Genomic DNA, 18,467 nt, shown 5'->3' on the forward strand with positions numbered 1-18,467 from the left:
AAAGACCAGGCAAAGATGAGTGAGATGAGATGGGCGAATAAGAGCGGTCCAGGATGGAGGAAGAAGGAAAGGGCCCGAAGGGCCTCTGACTTCTCCAGATCTCTCCGAAAGATCCAGGAAGGGAAGAACCCAGCAGGGTTCACCAAAGTCAGCCTCGGGCAGGACCGAGGGTGGGCTGCCCGCTCGGCCCTCCCATCCCCTCTCGGGGCCACCGAGAGAAAGGAGATGCAAGACGGGAGGGGAAAGCCAGCGCGTGATGTGGAAGAAGCTCCGCCACCCTCTTCCTCTTCTTTAAGCTTTTGGTTTCTCAGATACCTGCCCGGTCTTTCCATCTGCTTCTCCCACCCATCCCTTGGCGAAATCTCAGGGTTTCTTGGGGGTGTGTGGGGGGTAGGGTCAGTAGGATTCTGGCCATCCCTCCAGTCCGCCCCCAAAAGACAGACTCCGCTTTGGCAGGCAGTAGGTCGGGATTCGGAGAGGTCCCTCCCCGCAGGAACCCCACCCCTTCCCACCTCCTCGCCCCACTCCTTTCTCCGCGACCGTCAGTCTCTCCGTCTCCCCCTCCTGGTCCTGTCCTCCCTCCCGCCTCTCGCGCGCTCCCTCCCCTCGCTTTCATCCTCCTATCCCCACCTCGCCAACCTCCGCTTTCATCCCCCTCCCCTCTCCTCTCCTCCCCGCTCCCGCCAGCCCCACCCCTGGGAAGCCCCTCCCGTCGGGCAGCGCCGCCTTTATAAGCGGGTTCCCTGCCCGGGGGCGGCAGCGGCTGGTCGGCGGCAGCTCTGCTGGTGCGGGGGCGGCGAGCCGAGGACCGAGCGACCGCGGCCGAGCGCGCCGGCCACCGCCCGCACCGCCCTTCCGCCCGCCCTCCGGACGGCCGCAGCCCTGCGGGTCTCCGCTCCAGACCCACCCCCGCCCCACCCCGCGCGCCTCTGCCGCCTCTTCCAGAGACCCAGCCTGCTGAGCGGCCGCCGCTGCCGCTGCCGCCGCCGCCGCCGCCACCGCGCCAGGTTCCGGCCGCGGCCACCCTCCGCCGTCCAGGGCCCCTCCGTCCCGGCCCCGGGACCCCGGCTCCCCGCCAGCCCCGGCCCCGGCCCCGGCCCCGGCACCATGTCGGAGAAGAGCGTGGAGGCAGCGGCCGAGTTGAGCGCCAAGGTACGGGCGGGGACGGCGGCGGCCGGACCCGCGCGACCCCCGGGCTCCGCGCGGCCCCGGGCCCCACGCCGCCCCCGACGGCCCCACGCTGCCCCGGCGCCGGGTCCCGGCGGACCCTGCTCCGCCCTCCCCCCTCCCTGCCCGGCGCTGCCTACCCCGCTCCGCGCGGCTCCCGCCAGCGCCCTCTAGCTTCCCGAGCGCCGCGCGCCGCGGCCCCGGCCCCGGCCCCGGCCCCGGCCCCGGCCTCGCCGCCCGGCCCGCGCCCGGCCCCCGCCGCCGTCCCCACCCTCTCGGGCCCGGCCCGGCCCCGGCCCCGGCCCCGGCCCGGCCGCGCGCCTCTCCCCCGTCCGCTTCCCGTCGGAGCGCGCCGCAGCTCACTTTACCGTGCCCCTCCCCCGCCCGCTCTGTCCGCGCCCCGTCTCCCCGTCTCCCTTTCCATTCTGACCTCACCTTTCCTCTGCTAAGCGGTTTGAGATTCTCCAGAGTAAACAGGACTCTCCCGGGAGGCTGCTGCTCCCGGCCCCTCCCCTCGAGGCCCGGCCGCCTCTCGCCTCTCCTCGGACGGCCACTGCCTCTGTTTTCTCCTCTCCTTTCCTTCCGTTAGAACCATTTCTTCCCCCGCTGGCCTTCAGCTCTTTTTTCTCTCCATAGCCCCCTACAGCCTCTCCCCTTCCTCCCCTCACCCCCAACCACACACACTTAAAAGAGTCTTGGATTCCTAAAAATCGGAAGGAGGGGGGGAGCGGGAGTAGCCTTCGAGAAAGCTGAAGCTCGCGTTGCTTGGCACTGCATCGAGCCGTCCTTGCTCTCATCAGCTCCCTTCCCTGGCTCCATCCCTTTGCCCTTGCTTCTCTTCCAGCCTTCCTCTAATTTCCCTAGGGAACCTGCTGAGTGTCGCTTTGGGAAATTAATTCGGCCAGCGTTTGGGGGCTGGGAGCCCGACTTTGGGGGGGTCGGTTGTTGAAGAGGTCACAGAGGTCTCCTAGAGGCCCCCCGAAATGTGAGTGGGGGTAACCAGTGGGATTAAAGGCAGTGGCAGAGGGGCTGCGTGTGAGCTGACAAGGTGTGCGGTGTGGCCCTCCGATGGGCTGTGCAATGGCATGTGACTTCACTGAGTAGGTGTCTTTGTATGTCTGAAATCCAGCGAGTGTGTGGGACTGCCCGTGTCAGTTACATGTGTGCATGTGGAGACGTAGATGTTTCTGGAGCCATGTTGCTGCTTTGTGAGTACCGAGTGGCTCCACTGTGCTCTTGTGCTGTCTCAAGAGTGTGTGTCAGAATGCCCAAACACCCAGGCCATGTGTCTCTGGATCTCATGGGCGCTCCTCTGTAGCTGTGTGTGTGAATCGGTGTCAGCCTGTGGCAGTGTGTGTGCCTGTGTTGAGTAAATGAGGCCAGAGAGCTGCTTAGCACAAGACCTAGGTCACATACCCTCCTGGAAAAGGGATCATGGAAGGACAGTGACCAGAAGGACAGGACAGGGGAGGCGAGGGCCCGGCCCCTTGGACTTTGGTCTCTGGTAGCCTCCCTTCCCCCCATTCCCATAATTTCCCCTCCCTCCCTCCCCTCTCTCTAGCAGCCCAGATGGGAAACTCAGGCCAGGGCAGCACAGACCTGGTGCTGGGGCCCCCAGAGAGAAGCTGATTAGCCCCCCTGGTTCTCTAGGCCCAGAATGCAGGGGAAAGCCCACCAGGTAGCAGAAATGCCATATCAACCATGTGGCAAAGAAATGAGGACAGGGAAGGGGCATGAGGAAACCTAGCTGTAGTGAGAGGGTCCTGTGTTCTGTGTTCCTCTTAAAGGAAAGAGGGAATCAAGTGTTCCTCCGGGTCAACCATTCTATAACCAACCCCTTGCCCAGAAAGGACACACCCTCCAGGGTGATCTACTCGCAGTGAAAACTTCCATCCACATGGTATCAGATACACAGAGTTGTACGCCAACACCAGATCAGATCACACAGGGACATCCACAGTTGGTCTGGTGCCTGCCATGGGCTGTTGGGGTGGGGTGGGTGGGAAGAGGACTGGAATCTAAACTGGAAGGGCTGGTGTGATGTCCAGAGAGGAGGGACCCATGGGCATCTCCATCTGCCACGTCAGAATAGGACATCACAGGTGTGTCTGCTGGGCTCCTGGGGTGGAGAGGGGGGCAGTGGAGGGAAGGTCCTCCACACAGGTATCTGCTCCATCTGCATTCTCATCCCACCCCAGATACAGACCTTGTTTTCTCTATCTACAATGTCCAATACCCTCTCCCTTCCATGTTTCCTTTATCCTCCTTTACCGATACCACCCCTGGAGAGGGTTACTTCTACCCTTGTACCACACCAGTGTGCGCATGGCAGGGTCGGGGGAGAGGATGTAGGGAGGAAGAAACTACTGAACTGGTTTGGAGTAGATGTGCATCATGTTGGCGTTTTTGGCCAAGTAGGAGCCTGAGGAGTAGGGGGATCCACGGGCGGAGAAACAAAGGCATTTGAGGCTGAGGGGGAAGCTGGGAGGGATGCCCAGGAGAGTGAGTACTCAGGAAAAAGCCCCAGAGGTAGACAAAAGGCAGAGCAGGGCAGGCAGCGGGAGGGGGCAGGCCAGGAAGGCGGAGGGACCTCAAGAGGGGGTGGGGCATGGGGCGGCAGAGCAGATGGAGGGGATTTGCTTTGCTGAGCTGAACTCTTCAGCCCGTGAGGTTTTGGAGAACTTGGTGGAAGTGATGAAGAGTTACCTCGGCTGTCCATTCCTCTGTCTTCATCACTTTTGCTCCTCCCTTGAGTCTTGGGGAAGGTGTCTGGTCCCAGCCCCTTTGTGGCCTTATGGGCCCTGGGGCCTCCGTTCTGCCTCTGGCCAACTCCTTCATTCCTCTAGGCTCACTGCTGAGGGAGAACGGGGCGAGGGAGGGAGATGGGGTGACGGGCCAGCTGCAGCTCGTTTGTGGTGCCAGGAAGGTGACCTCTTTCTTGCAGGACCTGAAGGAGAAAAAAGAGAAGGTGGAGGAGAAGGCAAGCCGGAAAGAGCGAAAGAAAGAAGTGGTGGAGGTGTGGAGGGGACCGGTGCGGGTGGGTGCGGGTGGGTGCGGGCGCTGGAGCCCTCCTCCCCCTTCCACTTAACCTGGGGGCGGGTCCTGCTTGGGCTCTGGCCCCGCCCACCAGCCCCGCCCCGCCCCTCAGGCCCTCCCCGTGCCCCCTGACCGCAGACCCCTGACCCCACCTGACCTGCTCCCACTCCCGCTTCCTGCAGGAAGAGGAGAACGGAGCCGAGGAGGAAGAAGAAGAAACTGCCGAGGACGGAGAGGAGGAAGATGAAGGGGAAGAAGAAGGTGGGGAGGGGCAGGGGAGGCAGGGTGTAAGGGAACAGAGTCAGGGTGGGTTTGAAGACCTGAAGCAGGGGGTCTGTGCCAGAGCTTCCTGTCCTTCCCCAATGACCCGTTTCTGGCTCCTCAGATGAGGAAGAAGAAGAAGATGACGACGAAGGGCCCGCGCTGAAGAGAGCTGCTGAAGAGGAGGTTTGGGCTGGGTTGTGGGGCCTGAGGGGCTGTCAGGGATGCAACAGGGGCTGGGAGCCCTTTGGACTTGGACCTGGATCCCTGTGGTGTGCGGGCTGGGGCGGGCTGGAGTAGGGCAGGGACAGAGGGAGGTCCTGCTCCCATTTTGCAGCTACCCCAACTCTCCCTCCACAGGATGAAGCGGATCCCAAGCGGCAGAAGACAGAAAATGGGGCATCGGCATGAGCCCCCCCTGCAGTTGGGCTGGGGGTGGGAGGCCCCTCAAGGGCCTGGAGGTGGGAGTGGGAACAGACGAGTACAGCCACTCTTCACCTGGCTCCTGGCTCTGGACACTGCACCAGAGCTGCCACCCTCTTTGCCCCCAGCCTTTCTCATGTCCGCCTCTCCAGACACTGCCCCTTCCATCCTTACTCTGCCATTGTTCCACCTCCCGACCTGCTCCATCTGAGCTCCCCAGCTGGTCCCTAATTGCTCCTTTCCCTGTCTTTGCTCTCCTCCTCTCTCCCCACTCCCTCTGGTAGCCTCTTCCTCCTCACATCTGCATCCCAGCCTCATGTCCTGTCCATCCCTGCCCTGCCTGATCCCTGGGTCTCCCTCAGATCCCCTCCTCTCAGACAGCGCCAGGCCGGGGTGGGGCCAGGGTTGGGGCCGAGCCCCACAGCTGCCCCCCTCCCCTCCCCTTTTTGTATAATTTAATAAAGAAACGGTCGCGCTTCTGTTTTTAACCTGTCTCCTCCTTTCCCGGGGTAGAGGGAGGAGGGTGGCTGACATCACATTCCATCAGGACCCTTTTCTTCTATAAAAAAACAGCTGTACCCTCCTACCACCCACCACTCAAGAAAACAAGATCAGCACTCCAGGGGTGGACACGGAGGGCACAGCTTCTTTGAGAACTAACTTCTTTCCTGGTTTTGGAGTCTTGTGAATGTACCTCCCCAACAGAACACACACACTTCCCTGCTAGCCCAAACCAGGTCTAGACACTGCTGAGCCCAGTGGAAAGCTACTAGCTCTGTTGTGCTGAACCAGGCAAAGAAGCAGCCTCAGAAACAGGAAGTCCCGCCCCTGAAGTGGGAGAGGGCTGGGAGGCCTGGGTCTCAGCCTCCTGGGACCAGAAGTGAGAGCTGTTGAGCATCAGATGTGTCCTCCACTTGGCACTGAGGAAGTGAGCACTTGGTCTGGCAGGGGAGAAGTCCAGGGCTCTTGTGGCTCCCAGGTGTGGTGCAAGTTCTTGGTGCCCTGTGCTCCACCTCTCTGGGCTGGGTTCCTCAGGCTGGATGGGGTGGGGAGCTAGAGTTCCCCTCTGTCAGCCAGACTTCCTTCCCTGGTTCTGTCTTGGTTTTTCTTGAGTTTGCTCTCTGTTGCAGGATTTCTGCATTTCTCCATGTCACCCTTGCCCCTTTAGAGCAAAACCTCTTGATTGGGAGAAGCTGCTGAGTACACAGGGCTCTGAACTGGAGGAGGGAGTGTGTGTGACTCCTTGACCACACCATTCTTCAAGGGGACACCTGTAACACACAGGGTCAGGACTACAGTCACAGACGGACAGACATACACACCTTTTGGCTTCACTCTCCCTAACTGACCTTGGCCAATTAATTTTTGAGTCTGCCTCAGTTCCTTCATCTCTACAATGGGAGATGTTAGGTTTCATGAGTTACTGTATGTAAAGTGTCCGATACAGTCTCCACCCCGTATCGTCAGTAGTATATAGTGAAGGCTTCGATATCATGCAGCTTTTCTTTTCCTGGGACATGGGGTGCCCTTCCCCAGACCTATCCTCTTTTATGTCTGCCTTATCCCCAGAACTGAGGGATGAGTGGGGAGGCAGGACTGATGCTAAGTGGAAGTCCTAGGAGGTTAAGGCATTTAGGGGGGAGATGAGTATCAAGGGAAGGGCTTTGCCAGGAAGAAAGTGGACTGGAGTGGCAGCTCCAATTTTAATTTTGGGACTGGAGTGGCAGCTTAGAGTTGGGTGAGCAGTAGGTCCAGGCAGAAATGGCTTGAGAACCGCAGAAGGTCCCCAGAAAGAGGAATAAATAGGGGGGGAGGGGGGGTCGGCGGGGACACCCAGGACTGAGGAAATAAACAAGGGGAGCGCCACCACAGAGATGGAGGGTAATGCTGCTGGGAATCAACCCCCTCAGACTTTCCACTGCGAAACGAAACCGTGAGCCCTGGGGTGTGTGTGTGTGTGGGGGGGCAACGGGGAGGGGAAGTGGGGAAGGTGGAGGGAAGGCAGAAGGACAGGGGTGAGGGCCCTGGGAGCAACAAAACTGCCTCCCAGCTCTAGACAGCCACCTTGCCTCACTCTGCTCTCTGCCACTGCCCTGTCCATTTGCTGGGACCTGCCCTCCACCCCCAACTCCTGCTGCCTGATCTGGCCAGCTTGCCTCTGGATTCCAGCCTCTGGTCATTGGTTCTTCCCTCCATCTCCAGGCCTCTGTCCTCATCCCTCTTCTAGACTCCCTTCCTCTGCCCTATATCTTTGCAGAACTTTCTTTTGCCCATTGTCCCTCCTTTCTGACCTCTTCCCTTTGGGGGGCTCAGCGTGGCCCAGGCCTAAGGGGAGATGTGGGAGGTTCAGTTCCTGGTTCTGCTGCTTCTGCAACTGCTGTGGGTGGCTCCAGGTAAGATGGGGCTGACTCCCTGGGAGGGTTGCCCTCCAGATCCACGGGTGGGGTAGGGGTGGTCAGTGGGGATGCCTGGACCTCACAGATGCTACAGTCCTTAGCTTGGGTGGATTCTTCTAATGCCTTGCTTGGGCATCTTTCTGCCCCCAAAGCCTCTCCTCCATCCTACCGTTAGGTGGGGAAGGGGCAGAAACCCAAGGTCTTCCTCAACCCTGATTATCCTTCAGGTAACTGAGGCTCCTCTACTCCTAAGTCTTTTGGTTCATGGCCCCTCCCCTTGGCCTCTTTTCTCCTCCCAGTGGCAGCTCCAGGGTCTGGGACAGAGGTCCAGGTGGTGTGGGCCCAGGAGGGGGCCCCGGTCCAGCTCCCCTGCAGCCCCACAATCCCTCTCCAGGATGCCAGCCTTCTGCGAAACGCAGGGGTCACTTGGTACCACCTACCAGAGAGGTACGCACCCAAACTTGGGCATCAGGACCCCAAAATCCAACAGCAATGGCATCCAGACTCCTAACCCCAGGCCCAGGCTGGCCCCCCTGTCTCCTCCCCTGAGCTGTCAGCCCCTCTGAGGCCAGCGGCGCGACCTCCCCCGCCAGCCGTCCTGCCTTTCCTCGGGAAGACCGCCCCCCTCACACCCGCATCCCTTCTGCATCTGCCTCTCCGAGTGGATGGCGCGGGCCCAACCCGAGGGGAGACGGGGCTGGGGGCGGTAGGCGGTCTAGGGATCTTCCTTCTGGGTGGGTTTCCGCATCCTCGAGGTGGGGTGGGCCCGGGGCCTCTTTCTCCTCGAAAGTCTCAGTCCCGTCCCTCTCTCCCGCGCAGTGGCCCGCCGGCTCCCGCGCTCAGCCTGCGGCCCGCCGCGCCCTCCGCCCGGGGCCCGGGGCCGCGCAGCTACGTGGTGCTGATGCGGGCTCCCGGCGGCCTGCGCAGCGGGAGGCCGCCCCTGCAGCCCCGCGTGCAGCTGGAAGAGCGCGGCCTCCAGCGCGGGGACTTCTCGCTGTGGCTGCGCCCGGCCCAACGCGCCGACGCCGGCGAGTACCGCGCGGCCGTGCACCTCCGGGACCGCTCCCTCGCCTGCCGCCTCCGTCTGCGCGTGGGCCAGGCCTCCAGTAGGTGGGGGCGGGCCGCAGGGGAGCGGGGCTGGAGCTGGGCGCCGAGTTCCCCGTCGTCCCCCGAGGCAGGAAGGGCCGGGGCCTGGGCCGAGCAGCTCGGGATGCGCCCTGGGCCCCCTCCCCGGGGGAGCGGGAGGGGGTGGGGAGCAGAGTGGAAGCGCCCCCCCTCCCGAGAAGCACGTGCGTGTGGGGGGAGGTCTCTGTGGAGAGACAGTCTCACCGCCGAGCTCCCCCCCGCACTGGGAGTGCCAGGGTGGAGGAGGGGAGGCACCCCTGGCCTGGGGGTAGAGCGCAGGGCTAGAGTGACTCATTTCAGACCTCTGTAGCTCAGGGGGTGGGCTCAGTGGGGATCCTCCCGCGAGGCCTGGAGAAAGGCAAGGGGAGACCCCGCCAAGTTACCTGGAGGCAGGGGATTCTGAGCATCCATTTTAAGCACCTCCAGGTACCAGGCGCTGGACTCCAGTAAACGTTTGCGGGGAGGTCATCCGAGGAGGGTTGGGGGGAGAAGACAAATCTACCGCTGGGGCAGGTTTCTAGCTTCGTTGACCTGCTGCGTTTGAGAAGTGTTTGCGTGGGGCTAATCAAATCTTCTCTATCCACGGGCAGTGACTGCCAGCCCCCCAGGGTCCCTCAGGATCTCCGACTGGGTCATTTTGAACTGCTCCTTCAGCCGCCCTGACCTGCCAGCCTCTGTTCACTGGTTCCGGGGCAGAGTCCCAGTCCCGGAGTCCCCCCATTACCACTTAGCTGGAAGCTTCCTCTTCCTGCCCCAAATCAGCCCCTCAGACTCTGGGCCATGGGGCTGCACCCTCACCTACAGAGATGGCTTCAATGTCTCCATCATGTACAACCTCACTGTTCTGGGTAACTCCCCCAGTCTGCCCCCACACCTGACCACAACCCCTTCCTGCCCCCTATCCTCTCCCCCTGACTTACAGGTCCCCAAACTAGGTCTCCAGTAGCTGGTGCCCACTGTGAATGCCCTGGCCCTTAACAATCCTGGTCCAACTCGCTTTTCCCTCGCATTGCAAACTGTCATTTCACTCCCCCACTCCTGGCTTTTCCCTGGGCCATCCAGCCTCCCTGGGCAGCCTTTGGCCTCCTGCTGGCCCAGTCCACATGCGGGGGTGGGGTGTGTGTGAGCATCCTCCATTCATCCACCTGACTCTGCTCCCTTGTGCTCTTCAGAGCCAGACAACCTCCTTTGCTCTTTCTCCTCCCTTCCCTGTAACCCCAATGCTCAGCCTCTCTGTATCTCTCCCTCTCAGCTTCCACTTTGGCTTCTCCTTCTTTTCCAGGTCTGGAGCCTTCAGGGCCTCTGACGGTGTACACCGGAGCAGGTTCCAGGGTGGGTCTACCCTGCCGCCTGCCTCCTGGGGTGGGGACCCAGTCTTTTCTTACTGCCAAGTGGACCCCTCCTGGGGGAGGCCCTGACCTCCTGGTGGCTGGAGACGATGGCAACTTTACCCTCCAACTGGAGGTAGTGAACCAGGCCCAGGCTGGGACCTACACCTGCCGCATCCATCTGCAGGGGCAGCAGCTCAGTACCACCGTCACTTTGGCAGTCATCACAGGTCAGCCTCAAGTGGGAATGGAGTAGCTCCCCTCACAGGGGAGGGGGCATAGGGAAGGGAAGGCCAGCTGGGGAAACACCGGGCAAATTGCCTCAGGATGCTAGGCCACCAGGCACAAGTTGCAGAGGCTGCCCTGGTGGCCTCCTCTTTTCTCACCCCCACATATAAAAAACTGAAACTGAAAACCTCCCCTGAGTCACTAGGTGAACATTCCATTCTTCTCTGAGGGACTCCCCTGCTCTCAATTGGGAAGGGGGGGCGTCTAAGATGTTAGAAAGAGAGGTGGCAGATAGTCGAGTGGCTCAAAAGAGGTCAAATATATCTCTAGAATCTTTGTCTACTTTGGCACCAGTGCTTGGGGGAAAGTTGCAGGAAGTGGCCTGGATTTGGGAGGAGCTAATAAATCAGTCCCTTGGTCAGCAAATATTTACTGAGCGAGAGCTTTTTTTTTTTTTTTTTAATAGTATAAAACAAACACAGAAAAAAAAAAAACCAACCACCAAAAACTCAGAAAGTACATGTTGATTGATTGGTAACTATGAGCCACGACAGCTCAGCTGTGCCTGTAACACTCACCTGGCCACTAAACAGTAACATCTCATAGTAGGTGCTTAATAATGCATATTGGGGGCAGCCCCGGTGGCGCAGCGGTTTAGTGCCGCCTGCAGCCCAGGGAGTGATCTGGAGACCCTGGATCGAGTCCCACGTCAGGCTCTGCATGGAGCCTGCTTCTCCCTCTGCCTGTGTCTCTGCCTCTCTCTCTCTCTCTACATCTCTATGAATAAATAAATAAAATCTTAAAAAAATAATGTATATTGGTTAAGCAAATAAGTGAACATGCTAACAGGTCATATCTCTCCTGGGGGCCCATGCTAACTTTCTGCCTGCTCCAGGATATCTCTACCTAGACATCGTACCCACACCCCAGCCTCGCTCTGAATTCCATCCTTTCCTCATACTGCATTCTCTTGCTGACTTAGCCACTCTCAGTAACTCTGTTTGCATCCCACTCCCCCTGTGGTTTCTTGTTAGTTTTCTAGACTCTCTGCACTGTAACAGGTGAATGGGGGAGATTGTGACCCCTGTTTTACAGGAAAGGAATTTCTTGAATCACATAGTTGGGAAGTGCCAGCCTCGAGGTCTGAGGCCAGGTGTCTGCATCACGAAATCCTCAAGTGCCTCCACCACTCAGCTTGGCTTAAGACCCTTCCCTGTGGGTGTCCTCCTACCCAACCTACCTCTCATGTACGGCTTTGAGGTGCTCTTGTCTGTAGATCAGTGGGTCAGTTCATTGTTCTCCAGACATCCAGAAAAGGGGGTAGAGTTCATTTGCAGGGCACTTAGAGGCAGAGGGCATGATGTGAGCCAAGTCATGGAAGCAAAAAAAAAAAAAAAAAAAAAAAAGCCAGGTGTATGGGGGTGCCAACACACCTGACTGATGATATTGGGGTTTCTGAGCATTTGAGTAGAAAGTCACGTAAAAGAATCCAAGGTAGTATTTGTTATGTGATCCTTCCGGGCCAATGTGAATTTGAACAGTCCCCATAGGCAGTAGAGAGCCTGGACAGCTTTTGAGTTGCAGAGTGATCTGCCCAGAGCTTTGTCTTGATAAGATTAATTTGGCCCTGACTCCCCCCTCCCGTGTCCTCCCCTCAGCCTCACCCAATCAGAGCCCAGGTGACTGCAGAGACCTAGGAGTTGAATCTATGGTTTCAAGTAAGGGGGTCGGCTCCCAAAGATCTCTTCCCTTTGATTTCCTCAGTGACTCCCAAATCCTCCGGGTTACCTGGCAACCTGAGAAAACTGCTTTGTGAGGTGACCCCAGCGTCTGGACAAGAGCGCTTTGTGTGGAGCCCTTTGGATAAGCAGTCTTGGCGAGGTTCCCCAGGACCCTGTCTGGAGATGCAGGAGACCAGACTCCTTTCCCAGCCCTGGCAGTGCCACGTGTACCAGGGGGAGAGGCTTCTCGGCAGAGCGGTGTACCTCATTGACCCGGCTAGCCCAGGTCTGAGACCCCATGACACCACAGCTCCAGACCAGTCCTCTTGATTCCACTTTCCCGACACCCCCCTCCCCACCACCACATTCCAGATCTTTTCTTTCTAACTTCCGGGTCTTTTCTAGGCCTGAACCCACTTCTGCCATTAATTAGTTAACGACCCTGGATAAGTCCCTAAACTCTGGGCCTCATTGTACCTGTAACTTATGAGGGTGCAGCAAGATAGCCTTTGGGCTATGACCTTGTGCCTAATGATATTCTTCTATAGGTGCCCAGCGCTCTGGGAGGGCCCAAGGTGTCCTGAAAACAGGCCATCTCTCTCTCCTTCTCATCCTTGGTATCCTCTTTCTCCTCCTTTTGATGACTGGAGCCTTCGGCTTTCAACTTTGGAGAAGACAGGTAAGTGGGCAAGGGGGAACCCCCCATCCCTAAGTGGCCACTGGCTTCCCCTCTCTTCAGGTGTCTGAGTGCCACCTGGCATCCCTTAGAGGAGATGACCCAGGTGGACTCTTCATCTTGCCTTCGGAGCCCTGTCTTCATGAGTCTCTCCAGGGACTCTGGAGTCTCCAGGACTCTGAAGGACCTAAGGGAGGCTTGAAGGTGCTGAGAAAGGCCTGGGACCAGATGGGGTGGGCAGGGGGCTGAGAGAGAAGAGCCACACTCTGCACTCCCTTTGCTCCTTATTCTCTTTCTCTTCATCCTTTTCCCCACCCACCCTCCCTGTCTTCCCCCAGTGGCGGCCAAGAAGATTCTCTGCCTTGGAGCTTGGGACTCACCCACCTCAGGCTCAGAGCAAGATAGGTGAGCTGGAGCAAGAGCCAGAGCCGGAGCTGGAGCCGGAGCTGGAGCCGGAGCCGGAGCTGGAGCTGGAGCTGGAGCTGGAGCCGGAGCCCGAGCCTGAGGAGCTCTGACCTGGAGCTGAGGCAGCCGGCAGATCTGCATAACTCTGTCCAAATAAACTCCCCATCAGCAGCAAGCCGAGTCTGGCTCCTTCTTGTCCAGTACAGGTTCTTGTCTCTGCCCCGCCTCTGGGGGCTCCCTGCTTCCACCTCAGCCTTCCGACCTACTTTCCCCAGCCAGTCTCTCTTATCTTCATCTTTTCTGTTCCTGGCCTCTTCGTGATTCTTTCTGTCTGGTCTTTCTCCTGCTCTCTCTCTCTTTCTCTGTCTCTCTCTCTCTCCTGGCTAGTCGTTTCTCTGAAGCTCCCAAAGCCCTGTCTACTTACCTCTACAGCTCTCATCTGGGTCCTTCGTCATATTATGCTGGCTGCCCTGGTTTCTTTTGTATTTTTGTTTCCCTGGCCCACCCCACTCCACACTTGGCTGCATCTCACATTGTCCTTGGCCCTTTTGGTGCAGCGCACGCGCGCAGACACACACACACACACACACACACACACACACACACACACACACGGAGGAGCCCTGCCTGTCACGTCCTCCAGGGGATCAGGTCTTGTAACCTTTCTGGGCAGCTGGCTGAGGTTCCTGCTTGCCTCCGCCCCACCCCCATGTTCCTTGGCTCTGGGCAACCTGTCTGGTCCCAGGCATGAGAACACACTGCCACCCAGTGGTCCCTGATTGTCATACCATGGGAGGTCACTGGGCTGGCTGGGGCAGGCTGGAGGAGATTAACAGTGTAGTGGTCTAGACAGGCACAGATCCCTGCGTGCCCACATCACCTTTGCGGTGTTCACTTTCTATGGTTTGCGTATGAGTGTGCACCAAGGAGCGGTCACACACCCAATCTCCATCCAGGAGAGGGGCTGAGCAGTGCCTGCCTCAGGACACATAGCCCTAGTCTTGGCAAGGTTATGATCCAAGTCTGACAAAGGAGAGTGCGGTGAACAAAGGCCCCACGTGGGAAGAAAAATGGCCAGTAAGACAGCTGGCCATGGCGCAGCTCCGGGAATCCAGAGACCTGGCTTCTTGTTCTATCTCTGCTGATGTGACTAGAGCTGATCTCCTCTGCCTCAGTTTCCTCCTATTAAATGGAATAATGATAAAGACCCATTAAAATGGGTTGCTCTATCAGATGGTAAAAGGGCTTTGAAAACTGAGGTGCTCCATGCATGTGATGTGCTTTTCTGATGACCCATTTGTGAAGGAGGAAGCCAGTCCTTCTGGTTATGCCAGGAAGGGTACAAAAGACCCACAAGCCCACCTTCCTCTTTGTTTGTCTCTCTCTTGGAGAGAACATTCACCTGAGCCAGGCGGACTGTCCTTTAGCAGAACACACACACAGTCTTGGCCTCTGGGGACCCCCGCCTCAGGGATCTAGACCTCCATGTGCAATAATGCATGGGGCTCTGGACTCAGCCACAGACAGTTCTGCTGGGGAATTTTAGGAAAAAAATATTGAAAGGGAGTGGGAGTGACCTGCAGGAGTGGGAGGCACATGTTGGCACATACCCACAGTGTGGCACACACCCTACTGGATATCCCACTGAGCCTGGGCTCCATGTGTACAGTGACACGAACCATGAGGCTGAAGATATATCCTTGTGTCTCTGGCAGTGGCCAGAGACCTGGCGACAGAGAACACTTGGGGACAGAGGGTTGGATACCTTGGTTCTGGGCAGAGACTTAGAGGGAGAGGGGCACCCTCTGAAGCCTGAATAATAATGAACCACTAAAAGCAATCTGAGGTTCTGAGCCTTAGGGTGGTGGTAACCTTTGAGCCTTGTCACAGTTAGAGAGACAGTGAAGGCTCTGGCACTCACCAGAGATAATCACACTGTCAGCTGAAGTCCTGAAGTTCTTTTGAGTAGCCTCAAAACCATCATCCCCACCCTTTGCTGTGGGCTGGGGGTAGCTGCTGAGAAGACTCCTCAAATCTGCCCTGTGACCCTGTTCTCCATAGCTGTGGTGGAAGCCCCCCTGTTTTAATGGAGCAGGGGTTTCCTGGAAAGTTCTGTGGGTGGCAATTTTCCTCTCTACTGGGTAACATCCTATGCCCTTTGGGCTTATGAGAGTAGTCATCAAGGATTCACCATCACCTATATGGGGACTTCCCCATGCTCCTGAATGAAGGGGACAGGGAGGGGACAGAGGCAGAATGAAAGGCCACCTGGTTCCTCTACCCACTCAGGAAGAGAAGAGCAAAGAAGGATAGAAATAAGAGGGGACATGGGGCTCATGCATACAGGGCTTCTTTTATTCATTCATTCATTTTTTTAAAGATTTTATTTATTTATTCATGAGAGACACAGAGGGAGAGGGAGAGGCACAGGCAGAGGTAGAAGCAGGCTCCCCATGGGGATCCCAAAGCAAGATACGATCTCACAACCTCAGAATCACAACCTGAGCCAACGGCATATGTTCAACCACTGAGCCATCCAGGTGTCCTCCTTTTATTCATTCTTACTTCTTTCTCTGTGGGGTCTCTCCTAGGAGTGACACATTCCTGTTCCTTCCCAAGCACCGTTCCCCCAAAACCCCACTCCCCATCCAGCAAAAGAGAATACTTTTGCTGTCCTCTTAAGGACCCCCAGGGAGCTAGATGAATTCATCTTGCATCTCCAAGTTCATTGGCAAACCAGTGTTCCAGGTTGGAGTTTTGAAGGGGAAGGGGCATTAAGGAGGCTGGGAGCTCAGGCCTTTACTGGGGGCCAGGGTGGGAGATCATCTTAAACACTTGTTTAAAAAAAAGGAAGCAGGGGATGTCTGGGTGGCTCCGTGGTTGAGTGTCTGCCTTTGGCTCAGGGTGTGATCCTGAAGTTCAGGGATCAAGTCCCACATCAGGTTCCCCATGGGGAGCTTGCTTCTCTCTCTGCCTATACCTCTGCCTCTCTCTGTGTCTCTCATGAATAAATAAAATCTTTAAAATAGAAAAAAAGAAGGAAGCAAAAAAAAGGGGTGGGGGGAGACCTACCTATTAGTTACCACATAACATAGTTACCACATAACATAGTTGCCACATAACAAGTCATCCCCAAAGTAAGTAATTTAAAACAATTCACATATGATCTCACACTGTCAGGAAGCTAAGAGCAGCTTCACTGAATCATTCTGGTACAGGATCTCTTGTGAAACTGCTAAGATGTGGGTCAGGGCTGTGGTCATCTAAAGGCTTGGCCAGGATGGAGGATCTGTTTCCAAAACGGTGGCTGCTGGCCAGAGGCCATAGTTCCTTCCAGAGTGGGCCTCTTCCTATGGCTGCTCACTACATAGCAACTGACTTCCTCAGAGGGAGAGGGTGGCCATGAAAAAAATACCATATCTTTATAATATAATCTAGAAAGTGATATACCATCACTTCTGCCCTATTCTATTGGTCACACAGACCAATGCTGGTACAATAAATAGGAGGCGACAACATACAGGTGTGAATTAGAAATAGTAGGAATCATTGTGGGCCATCTTGCTTATGATAGCCTGGCTATCATGGGGGAACAGTGCCTATAAAGAGAGATAGGCCAAATGAGGAGAGGGAGCATCTCTGAGTTCCTCCATTGCTAGCCTTGGGCCTGACAGCTTCCTCCACTGTCTACTGTCCAGAAGTTCTAGAGGCCAAACGAGGTCCAGAGCCTTGCCAAGACAAATGTGTCAGGCAAGAGGCCATACTGTGCTCATTCAGACCCGTGGTCACATTTGCCAGTGTCTCCCCTAAACTTTGACTTGGTCTCTCATTTCCCTGCCCAGGGCAGGTGCAGAAATTTCCCAGCCCACCTCCCCGACCAGGCAAGAAGTATTAGGGTTCAGGCCTGAGTTCCTGCTCTTGCCACCCACCCCTCTCTAAAGGAGGTGAGCAAAGAGCTTAGGTGTTCCTGCTCAGGCCCACCCCCAGTTGGAGTTAGCCCTTTGAAGGGAATGGAGTTGGGGTGGGGATGGCTTCTAGCTGCTCCACTCTCGCTGACAGTTTCTCCAAGGGCTGCAGGTGCCAGCTGGCTGAGTCCAGGCCTAGCTCTGAAATTTGCCCGCTCAAACCTCCCACAGGATGTGGGAGGCCCAGGAGCCTTCCCCAGAGTTGCCAAACATAATCATGGAACTAGGGACAATATGGCTGGGGTAGAGGTGGGTCAGCCCTCCAAGACTCTGCTTCCCAAAAATGGCCCCTGTCACCCTTCCCCCACATCCCCATCCTTAGCCCTGCCCCCAACCCCCTTTGCAGAGGGTGTCAATGCAGCTGCAGATGTTTCTGGTAAGGAGGCCACCACAAGACTGCACCTGGGGCTTCCAACTCCCTACGTGCTGTCCTACCCCTTTTCCAGCAGCCTGGTTCCTGACACTCCATCAGCAGGTCACCCTGGTAGATGGGCTTCACTCAACTCTCCACCCTTCTCCCACCTTAGGCTCCCTCCCCTCCTCCAGCCTGGAGACAGAATCCACGCAGCAAATAATAGCTCTCTACCAGGAAGCAGGAGACTTCTGGAAATCCCCATACTCCATGCTTACAGGCCTATGATGGAGCAGACAGCTTCACTTCAGTTTTTTCTGCTGTAAAGGAGGCAGGGGTGGGGGTGGGGCATAGTAATACCTATCAAAAAGTTCCACGTGCTAATGTATGTGAAAGTGCTTGGAAAGTAGAAAAATCACTCAGTAGATGTAAGGGATTACAGTGGTCAGAAGCCCCAGACACGCTTGTCAGCCTCATATCCCTCCATCACTGTGGGAGAAGACTTCTCTTAGCCATCAGCCTGGCCTTTCTTTTTTCCCTTTTTGTAAAAGGTTTATTTATTCATTTATTTATTTTTAAGCAATCTCTCCACTAACACGGGGCTCAAACTCATGCCCCTGGGATCCAGAGTTGCATGCTTTCCCAACTGAGCCAGCCAGGCATACCCCTCCCCCCCATCTTGGTCTTTCTGAATGCAGAATAGAGATAGTGGAGTGAGGGGGACCATCAAGGGCTGGGGCCCCAGCAGGTAAGTTGGAATCCCAGTTCCACCAATTATAGTTACCAGCTCTGACTGTTAGCAATTTTCTTCAACTCTTTGAGGCTTAGTTTCCGCCTCTGTGTGATCTGAAGAAAAATACTTATGCCCAGTCGATGTCCTGAGAATTAAATCAAATACACAGCCATACAAATCACATAGCAGTCTTGTTAACAGAAACTTCCTCTTTCCTCCTGTTGTCTTTTCCTGTTTGGAAATCACAGAGGAAAATCCAGTTTCTTGGGGCCTGTTAACTGCCGAGAATACATCTTCATAGGCACTCAAAGTCACAGACCCAAGGGCTAGAAGTCCTCACACAGTTCCATCTGGTCCACTGCTTGCAAATTGGTGGCCCTAAGCTAGATCCAGCCCTTTGGAATGCTTTGTTTGACTCTCTCAGGGTTGGAACAACAGGAAATTAGTTGCCAACATTAAAGTTAGGGAATGTCGGGCAGTGGTTTAGCACTGCCTTTAGCCCAGGGCCTGATCCTGGAGACTTGGGATCGAGTTCCACGTCGGGTTCCCTGCATGGAGCCTGCTTCTCCCTCTGCCTGTGTCTCTGCATCTCTCTCTCATGAAAAAATAAAATCTTAAAAAAAAAAATTAGGGGATATCATATAAAAGTTT

General features: G+C 56.6%; 2 protein-coding genes and 1 long non-coding RNA gene across 6 annotated transcripts; 2 read left to right on the forward strand and 1 right to left on the reverse strand.

Moving 5' to 3' along the window:
* On the forward strand, positions 1 to 5,375 carry PTMS (parathymosin). The gene is made up of 5 exons (XM_041736544.1): positions 1 to 1,152; positions 4,112 to 4,183; positions 4,386 to 4,464; positions 4,589 to 4,650; positions 4,825 to 5,375. Exons 1-5 carry the CDS (start codon positions 16 to 18, stop codon positions 4,873 to 4,875), a joined length of 1,401 nt encoding a protein of 466 aa, XP_041592478.1. The 5' UTR covers positions 1 to 15; the 3' UTR covers positions 4,876 to 5,375.
* LOC121480198 lies at positions 3,396 to 13,419 on the reverse strand. 4 transcript variants are annotated; one of them, XR_005984908.1, is made up of 5 exons: positions 13,191 to 13,419; positions 12,746 to 12,911; positions 11,205 to 11,305; positions 8,792 to 8,942; positions 3,396 to 4,114 (listed from the first exon to the last, which is right to left on the reverse strand). It is a non-coding gene; the product is annotated as an uncharacterized LOC121480198 (long non-coding RNA). The 4 variants fall into 4 exon arrangements; XR_005984910.1 differs by lacking the exon at positions 3,396 to 4,114 and adding an exon at positions 5,159 to 6,158; XR_005984907.1 differs by lacking the exon at positions 8,792 to 8,942.
* Positions 6,758 to 12,941, forward strand: LAG3 (lymphocyte activating 3). The gene is made up of 8 exons (XM_041736543.1): positions 6,758 to 7,280; positions 7,583 to 7,730; positions 8,103 to 8,389; positions 8,999 to 9,256; positions 9,691 to 9,966; positions 11,729 to 11,971; positions 12,234 to 12,364; positions 12,700 to 12,941. Exons 1-8 carry the CDS (start codon positions 7,223 to 7,225, stop codon positions 12,874 to 12,876), a joined length of 1,578 nt encoding a protein of 525 aa, XP_041592477.1. The 5' UTR covers positions 6,758 to 7,222; the 3' UTR covers positions 12,877 to 12,941.
* Positions 13,420 to 18,467: the final 5,048 nt, after the last annotated feature.

This window comes from Vulpes lagopus, chromosome 21 (genome assembly GCF_018345385.1).
Source record: "Vulpes lagopus strain Blue_001 chromosome 21, ASM1834538v1, whole genome shotgun sequence".
Taxonomy (NCBI): domain Eukaryota; kingdom Metazoa; phylum Chordata; class Mammalia; order Carnivora; family Canidae; genus Vulpes; species Vulpes lagopus.

Coding starts and splice junctions, on each gene's coding strand:
- PTMS (XM_041736544.1), top strand. CDS start 16: ATGAGTGAGATGAGATGGGCGAATAAGAGCGGTCCAGGATGGAGGAAG. Junction 4,184..4,385: donor GAAAGAAAGAAGTGGTGGAG/GTGTGGAGGGGA, acceptor CGCTTCCTGCAG/GAAGAGGAGAACGGAGCCGA. Junction 4,465..4,588: donor AGATGAAGGGGAAGAAGAAG/GTGGGGAGGGGC, acceptor CTGGCTCCTCAG/ATGAGGAAGAAGAAGAAGAT.
- LAG3 (XM_041736543.1), top strand. CDS start 7,223: ATGTGGGAGGTTCAGTTCCTGGTTCTGCTGCTTCTGCAACTGCTGTGG. Junction 7,281..7,582: donor ACTGCTGTGGGTGGCTCCAG/GTAAGATGGGGC, acceptor TTCTCCTCCCAG/TGGCAGCTCCAGGGTCTGGG. Junction 12,365..12,699: donor TTCAACTTTGGAGAAGACAG/GTAAGTGGGCAA, acceptor GTCTTCCCCCAG/TGGCGGCCAAGAAGATTCTC.